Source organism: Otolemur garnettii, unplaced genomic scaffold (assembly GCF_000181295.1).
Source record: "Otolemur garnettii isolate 467f Iridium unplaced genomic scaffold, OtoGar3 scaffold00072, whole genome shotgun sequence".
Lineage (NCBI taxonomy): Eukaryota > Metazoa > Chordata > Mammalia > Primates > Galagidae > Otolemur > Otolemur garnettii.
In genome coordinates, this window is record NW_003852467.1 from 7,475,033 (window position 1) to 7,484,370 (window position 9,338).

At 41.3% G+C, this 9,338-nt stretch overlaps 1 protein-coding gene and 1 pseudogene across 1 annotated transcript in view; both read right to left on the bottom strand.

Annotated features, from left to right (window-relative positions):
- Positions 1-2,711: 2,711 nt before the first annotated feature.
- LOC100958510 lies at positions 2,712-3,241 on the bottom strand (annotated as a pseudogene).
- A 5,174-nt stretch (positions 3,242-8,415) lies between these two features.
- LOC100950001 (forkhead box protein I3-like) overlaps positions 8,416-9,338 on the bottom strand; it is a 6,106-nt gene continuing 5,183 nt past the window's right edge. The window contains exon 2 of the mRNA XM_003793764.1: positions 8,416-9,318. Coding sequence (XP_003793812.1) covers positions 8,416-9,318 — 903 coding nt within the window. The remainder of the gene's footprint in view (positions 9,319-9,338) is intronic.

Sequence of the window (9,338 nt, forward strand, 5' to 3'; positions counted from 1 at the left end):
TCCGGGCTGGGGATTCGAACCCGCCACCTTAGGTGTACGTGCCTGGCGCCTTAGCCGGTTGAGCTATAGGCGCCGAGCCAGAAATCCCTTTTCTGAACATACACCCAAAAGGAAATGAAATCACCACCTCGAAAGGATATTTGCACTCCCATGTTCATTATAGAATTATTCTCAATAACCAAGATATGGAAACAACCAAAGCGCTTATGTATAACTGGAAAAAGAAATTATGGTGTGTGTGTATATACCATTATATCTATCTATCTATATACTATTTTATATACACCATTATATGTGTGTGTATATATATATACACACACACACACATACATATATACACCATACCATATTATTCAGCTTTTAGAAAGAAGGAAATTGTGCCATTGCAAAGATGTAGATGAATTTGGGGGAACATTATGCTAAGTGAAATAAACCAAACCCAGGAAGAAAAAGTCCTACAGGCTTTCTCACATAAGTATAATCTAAAAAGAAAAAAATATTGACACATAGAAATGTAGATGCGAATATTGATACACAGAAATGTAGGTTGGGGACGGAAGGAAGGGGTGGGAGGATGGGAAGATACAGGTCAAATGGTACAAAGTTGCAGTTACGTGGAACGGATAAATCTAGAGATCTACAGTACAGCAAGAAGACTATAGTTAATAATACTGAACTGTATGCTGAAAAATTTTAAGAGAGGAGCTTTTAGGTGCTCTTACCCCTCAGAAGGTAACAGATATATTAAATTGCTTACCTGTACTAATCATTTCACTATGCACAGGCACAAGTTGCTCAACAAAGAAGATACATTCTGAGAAATGCAACATTGGGGAGTCTTTATCATTGTGCGAACATCATAGAGCGGGGGTGGGGAGCATGAGAACTGAAGACAATGTGTGGCCTTCTAGGTCCTTATCAGTGTGGCTTTTTTTTTTTTTTTAATCTGAGGCAGGATTTCACTTTGTTACATTACCCTGGGTAGAGTGCATTGTCATCATCATAGGTCACTGCAACTTGGGCCTCAGCCTCCCAAGTAGCTCACGTAGCCGGGACTTACAGGCATGCAACACCACACTCAGTTAATTTTTCTGTTTTTTGGAGAGGTAGAGTCTCACTCTTGCTCTGTCTGATCTTGAACTCCTGAGCTCAAACAATCCTCTTGTCTCTGCCTCCCAGAGTGCTAGGATTACAGGTGTGAGCCACTGTGCCTGGCCTAAGTTTGGCCTTGTCATTGAATCCACATTTTATGGAACCAATCCTTTTATTTTTATTAGCGGGTTTTTGCTAGTCTTTTATATTTTTATTTTATTTTTATAAAGAACATATTTAAAATACCAAAGAATAAGATAACTTTTGTGAAATAATTCTCCCAGGTTGACTGGCACAATCAGAACATTAGTAGGCAATAAGGGCTAAATTTACAGATGTTATGCTCTTGATTTAGTTCTAACTTTCCACACCTAACTGGCACCACTACCATATGAGGCTGGCTGGCAAGTTTGCAGGGTTTGTTATACCTGTCTGCTATCAGTTTTTGGTGACAGTGCATTGTGTTTCTGTTTGGAGTGGAATTTGTGAATAGTTCCATAGCTTGACATTATTATTTTTTTTTATTCTGTGGGCTTAACAGCCCATCATGTCAAAGAAGACCAAGAGAACGCTGAAGGAAGAAAACAGATTTTTAAATGAGGATTGGGAATTGCAATATTATCTTGTTTCTGTTAAAGATAAGATGATATGCTTGCTTTATGATACTGCAATATCAACATTAAAAAAGGCAGTGCTCATCAGCATCATATCACTCATAAGGACCACAAGTATTTTAAATTTGAGGGAGAGGCACAAATGTTGTATTGCAGAAATTAAAAGATGAAAAGCAAAAGCAAAGACAATTCTTTTAAGCCATAATAAGACCTGGGAATAATGCCACTGAAGCAACTTAAAAAACAGCTTGCATACTCAGGAAAAAGGGGAAACCATTCAGTGATATAGAAATTGTGAAAGAATGCAGTTTCTTTTTTCTTTTTCTTTTTTTTTTATTTTTTAAAGAGCAGCTCAATGATTTGGGAGGTTGGTCAATACAATACAGAGAACATAAAGAAGAGTACAAAATGGCACTTAACACCAATGCCAGTACTTACCTCATTATGGTTGTAACTAAGGATATTACTAATTTTTGTATTATTTCCTTTTCCTTAGAATGTAAATCAAAGCCATTAACTTGAAAGCGGGGTCTACGCACAATACTTACACAACCTGATACAAAATATTTTCATAAGTAACATTACATTTTAAAATATTAGAAACCAAATGTCTGTGCTGACTTGTATTTTGACTTAATGGAACAAGAAGAGAACTTTCAACTAGGGAGGTGATACTGATAATAAAGCTCTTAAAGTTCAAAACTTCTTCCTCTTTCTTTATACTTACCACAAACTACACAACGAGAGGATTCATTATGGGAAAAATGTCAACCACAGCTTTAATAACTTACTGTGGAAGGAACTAATGGGAAAGCAAATTGGAAGGTGAGATTTCATCTTTGTTTTCAAAGAAGTGGCCTTAATTTTTCTTCTTATAGAAAAAGTTAAAATCAGTTTATTAAAAAAAATCTAAACTATTAATTTTTGCGACTTTCAGGCAAAGTCCAGCACTTCGTTTATGCAAAGTCTATGAGAAGAGGTCAGGAGACATCACCTAATCTAAAGTCATGACATCATCCATTCAAGTCCTTGGCACAGTCCTTCACCAGTAAGAGCGCAGCATGCCTGGATATGCCACTGGTGATCTTTGATAGAAGTTAGCTTCAAAAACTGGGAGATTTCTGCTACAGTCATGCATTCTTTAACATCTTGTTTATTAGCAAAAGTCAGCAATCCAGCTTTCCTTAGGTCCTCGTGTGCTAACATTTTATAGAAATGTTACAGCAATCCTCTCTCTGTCTGTACCGCCCACAACAACTATTACAAAGTCCGTGTTAGTACAGTAAGTGTTCCAGAAAGAACGAAGAGATTCTTGGCCACCAATATCCCACATTAGGAAACGTGTGTTATTAATCACCGTCTCCTCTACAGTACTTCCTATTGTAGGGGATGCACGTACAAGTTCATTCATAGAAAGTGGTAAAGTATAGTAGTTTTCCCTGCATTAGCCAACCCAACAATGATAACTTTGTGCTCCTGGTGATTGAACAGTCTCCATATCCTGCTGAAGAGAATTCCCATTCTCGGACAGTGGACCCCCCACCCCCACCCCCTCCGGCCACCCGGGCCGCCTGGCGTCCCCTGGCTCAGGCTGATGGGGAGGAGAGAGACACACTGGAGCCTCCCCCTCGGCTGCGACTCCCGCTTCCAGGGAAGCCGAGGGGCCGAAGCGCAGGCCGCCCTTGCACGCGCGAGGCCCCGCGGCTGCCACCGCAGCACTCGCCCGGCTCGCGGGACGTTGCCGCCGCGTTGTCTGCGACGAGCCTCGTGGGCCACCGTCCTCACCCAGTTCATCATGGCGGCCCCCGTAGCAGTGACCACACGGCCGGGGGCAAGAATACATTTTCAAAGTTGTGGGATGCTTAGACCCTTCATGCTTCAAAAGGAAAATATAGATCTTCAATTGATTTGGATGAATCAATTGATACTACTCACTTGACACAGGTGTCATACTTCATTCAAGTCATAGCAGAAGGTTTGCTTTGTTACCAAGTTACATGCTGTGGGCATTCTCTCTCTGTCTCTGTCTCTGTCTCTCTCTCTCGCCCCATGGTGTCGCAGCTCACAGCAACCTCAAACTCTTGGGCTTCAGCAGTTCTCTTGCCTCAGTCTCCTAAGCAGCTGGGACTACCGGCACCTGCCGCAACACTCGGCCATTTTTTGGTTGCAGTTGTTTACCAGGCCCCCGGCTGGGTTCGAAACCCCAAGCCTGGGCGTATGTGGCCAGAGCCCTACCCATTGAGCTATGGGCGCCTCCACTGTGGGCATTCTTACAAACAGAACACTGGGGAGATATCTTCAACATATCTTCAACAATTTTTAATATAAATGCCATGAATTTGGACTGAATTTGGTACATTTAGTGAATTTATGTACAGATAATGCACCTTCCATGACAGAAAAACGTGAAGGGTTTATTGTAAAGATAAAAAGTATAGGGTGGCGCCTGTAGCTCAAAGGAGTAAGGCACGGCCCCCATATGCTGGAGGTGGCGGGTTCAAACCCAGGCCTGGCCAAAAAAAAAAAAAAGATAAAAAGTATTAACAGATCCAGATGCTCTCATTTCTTTTCATTGTATCTTGCATCAGCAAAATTTTTCTGCTAAAGCTGCAGTATTAAGTGATACTTTGGGACAACTTACAGTATTGCTAGCAACGCATCTGTTTTATAATATGCTAAAGATGAACAATAAGATATTTGGTGTGGATTTTCTATACTATTCTAAAGTGTGTTGGCTATTGCAGGGGCAGATGTTAGCTAAAATTTTCTATGAGAACAGATAGTTAAATTTCATGAAGAACAGAATTAGCAATGTGAAGTATTGAAAGATTTCTATATGAATACAGCATTTCTGTGTGTTATTGTGTCAAGTCAAAATGACTTGAATATTTCCTTGTGAGATAAAATTAAGTCTATATATGATATGTGGCAAAAAACCCAAGCATTTTGAAAAAAAAAAAAAACCTTTCTGTTTTTAAACACAATTCTTCTGCAAAAGGAAATTTCAGATGAACACATTTTTCCTAGTTAGCAAAGGTCATTGATGGAGCAGGCTGATATATGCGAATCATTTGAAGAATATCAGCTTTTGTAGACCTATTCATTGGAGAATGCAATGAAAATTTACTGACTTTGAGTATCATCCCATCACACTCAAATTAGCGTTTCAGCCTTACCTAGTTGATATCACCAAGGCACCTAAAGCACTACAGATGGAATTGATCGAGTTCTCAGTAGATGACATTTTAAAGCCATTGTCTAATGCTAAGAAAGAGCTAATTGAAATATAGAAAAAATGCAGTAGATTACCCACGTTTTCAGCAACATGCCCCCAAGGTGCTTTTTTGCTTTTTAGACACTTATTGCTGTGGATTTATATTCTTCTACCTAACCCAAATCAAGAGACCGTTAAGGTCACAAATTATTGGTACCCATTTAGAGGATCAGCTGACCTCCATGCTGCAATCAAATATTCAAACGCTTTCCCACAAAAAGCAGACACACCAAAGTCATTAAAAAGGCTGGTTAACTTTAAAATTAAGAAAATTTTATTATTTTTAATTATTAGGTACATAGTAGTTAGATTTTTACAAAATAATATACGTTTTAGGTACAGTAGAACCTCCATAGTTGACAATCTCCTTACACTTGGACCTGCGTTACATGTACTAAGGCCTAGTTCTTTATGTTAACCACTTCTGACTGTTGACCAGTTGGCTACAGTCCCAATTGCAGTTTCTTGGATGTAGCATTATTTGATTACAGCTAAATTAATGTGGGCTTCCAACACGAAAAGGTTTCCCATCACTGTCAAAGAGTGTTCTTACATGTACCTAGATGGTATATCCTACTCCATAGCTAGGCTGTAGAGTATAGGCTATGTTTCCTAAGCTATAAACCCATATAGCATGTTGCTATACTTAGTACTTTAGGCAATTATAGCACAATGCTAAGAATTTGTGCACCTTAAACATAGAAAAGGTACAGTAAAAGTATGATATTGAAAGGTTAAAAAATGATACAATTCTATAGGGTACTTATCATAAGTGGAGCTGATAGAACTAGAACCTTCTCTGGGTGAGTCAGCGAGTGAGTGGTGAGTGAGTGTGAAAACCCAGGACATTACTTTAGACTTTATAAACACTGTACATTTAGGCTACAGTAAGTGTATACAAACTATGTTTCTTCAATACTACATTAACCTTAGCTTACTGCAACTTTTTTGTTTATAAACTTCTATTTTTTTTCTTATCCCACTTAAAGTTTATTTTTATGTGATTCTTCTCAGCATGCAGTGTTCTTTCTTGGGAGAAATATTTTTCTTTGATGCCCTGGTTTACATTATAAATTAATTTACAAATATAGAATTGTGTTAGAAACATTTATAAAAGTCCATACGATTTCGTATGTACAAAACTAGCCATAGAAATTGTTTCTCGTACACATAGTATATGGGTTGGTAATCTCTTTGGCTGTCTTTCTGCATAATATTAAAAAAGTGATGGTGGTGTAATTTGTACCTCAAAGCTGTTTTAAAAAATCATTTTCTGTATGTATATTTCAAAAGAAAACGTTTCTCTAACATAATGCCATTGGAGTCTTTTTGAAAAAAGAATACACAGGGAAAAGTTACAAATATTTCTTTACAATGTGCTTGTATTTCTTTTTCTAAAACATTAAACCCCCAAACTAGCCATGCTAACATCAGAGATTTAAAAACATATCTTCTCTCATTGCTGCAGGGAAAAAAAAATAAAGCACAGTACAAAGGCAACTCAGGACATTTTCTTCATCTTAATGGAACACTATTCCCATAAATTCAACAAGTATCCTCATTTTAATTAACCTTTGGAATAAATTCTGTCATTCAACAAATAGGTGACTCTACTATGGACTAGGCACTCTGCTGAGCACTGGAGGGATGACCATAAAAATTATTCAAATGAAGATACCTCAGAGAAGTGAAAGGGAGTGCTAACATAAATATTAAATACAATTAGCTCTCTCTTATTTTTTAAATTTGAAAGTCAAGTGAAGCAGCGGGCGTGGAGAAGGAGCAAAGACATCTGTAACTGGTTGCAATAATTAGTTGTAAACATCACTGCACTCAGATTAGCCTCTTTTAAAAAAATTTGACCAAAAATGCTTTATTATATTAAAACTTATAAAAGTCCATTTAAAAGCTATTTTTAGTAAAGTTCTTTCTTTCTTTTCTTTCTTTTTTTTTTTTTTTTTTTAGTAAAATACTATCAATACTTTGTTAGAAAATGAAATATCCAGGACACAAACTAAAAGGGACAGGATGTCAGGCTGACTGACCATCATAAACTAGGACAATGGTCACCCAGACTAAGTCAGAGGTGATATCCCACCTTTACTGCTCAGGGAAACCTATCAAATGATTTATTTCAACCAGAATCTTTGGTTAAATGAGATTAGCTCCATTCCTACCCCTGCATATTATACTTGTGTCTGCCTGTGGAAGTTGACTTCTTGGGTTTTCAGGAACCAGAACACAGAGGTTACAAGCACCAGCTCAGGAGCCAGATGGCCTGGATCAGCCCGACTCCACTGTTTACTATCTGGGTGACCTTGGGTAAGCTAACATTTTGGAGTTTTGCTCCCCTCAGATGGAAAATGAGCGGTGGAGGGCGGTGCTTGTGGCACAAAGGAGTGGGGCACCGGCCCCATATATGGGAGGTGGTGGTTTCAAACCCAGCCCTGGCCCAAAACTGCAACAACAACAACAACAACAAAAGAAAAGAAAAGAAAATGAGGGGTGGTAATACAACATAATACCTACCCCCCAACGGTGCCATGCAGATTAAATGAGTTAATACATTCCAAGTGTTCAGAACAGTGCCTGACACAGGAGGCTGGCTGCCTATAGTTTTGTTGCTATTAGTATCTACCATACCAGATGGAGGTGACTTGAGAGCTAGTGATAGCTCAAAGATTTGTGGCGTTGCCTCATAAGATATGATAAAAAGCTTTAATAAGAGGCAAAGGATGCAAAGTTGGAGGTTTCCTATAAAAACCAAGGTATCTGGGGGGAAGGAGGGGCTTGGCCACCTATTGGGTACAATATAGGGGTATATGGCACATTTTTCTGGGTGAAGGACTCAACTACAACTCAGCCTTTGGACTTTACCTTACAAATGCAAGCAATGTAACCCAATCTTATGTACCCTTATATTAACCCCAAATTAAAAATAAAAAAAAAAACCTAGGTGTTTTTTCTTTTTTTAACAAAAGCCAGAAAGTTGTCATTTGAGAGATAACCAGCTGCTCACAGTAGCCTTTAGCTAATGAGTCCCAACCACTCTCTACTGGTTCAGGTGCCAATTGCTGTTTTCTCAACCAGTAACTTTGCTGGTGTATGTTTTTTAACCACCTGTACACATTTTGAGCTTGCAACCCTGGAATACAGCGATGAACAAAACAGAAGTGGTCCCTGCCACCCTGGGTCCCTATCCCAGAACAGAGTGAGGTGGCTTTCTCTTTAGGGGGGCTCATATGCAGAGAAATTTGTAAAAGCTCACACTGGCTTGTGGAGGACAGAGTTACACACCATTGTTGCTCAAAGGAGCACAAGATCAACCAGGAACTCAGCAGAAATGCAGAACCTCAGGTCCTACCCCAGACCTACTGACCTGGAAGCTGCATTCCAACCAGAATGTGTGCAAACCGAGGTCTGAGAAGCACTCTCCTACACCTCAGAGTCCTCCTGGGGGTAGATGAGGCTGTTGATGGAGCTGAAGTTGTAGAAAGGGCTGCCGAAGGGGCTGTTCTGGTCTCCACTGGTGCTGTCAGGGAAAGGGCTGCTGCTATTACTCAGCTGCAAGGCGTCTGGCGAGGTCTCGGAGATAGGCTCAGGGGGGAATGTGTCGCTGGAGGGCAGCTGGGCCCCCTGGATTCCTAGGTGGCCGCTGCCAGAGAGAGCTGGTTGATCGGTGTTCCCACTTCTGCTGGCACTGAAGCTGCTGAGGGTGTTGAAGAAAGTGTTGAGGCAAATTGTGGAGGTGAGCATGGATCCTCCGGGAGACCAAGCTGGATTCTGGGTGCCCTCGGGAGGCTGTGGGGACTGTGAAGGCATCAGCAGCGAGGAGGTGCTGTCTGCTTCTGGCTTCCCACCTACTGCAGACCCTATTACTGAAGAGAGCCCTTGGGCTTCTAAAGGCCCAGCAGCCAGGGTGGAGCTGCTGCTGGCCTCAAAGCGGCGCCTTCGCTTCCGACGGAAGTTCCCATTGTCGAACATTTTATCACAGTTCGGATCCAGAGTCCAGTAATGACCTTTCCCCGGATCGTCCTCGTCGCGGGGCACTTTCTTGAAGCAGTCGTTGAGCGACAGGTTGTGGCGGATGGAGTTCTGCCAGCGGGCGCTGCTGTGCTGGTAGAAGGGGAAGCTGTCGGTCACGAACTGGTAGATGTGGCGGAGCGTGAGCTTGCCCCCGGGCGCGTTCTGGATGGCCATGGCGATGAGCGCCGAGTACGAGTAGGGCGGCCGCACCGTCAGCAGGTCCTCGTCGCCGGCGGCGGACCAGCCCAGTTCGCCCTGCACCGCGGGCGCGGCGGGCGAGGCCGGAGCGACGGCCCAGGACTGCGCGAAGGGCTGTTGCACCGAGGCGAAGG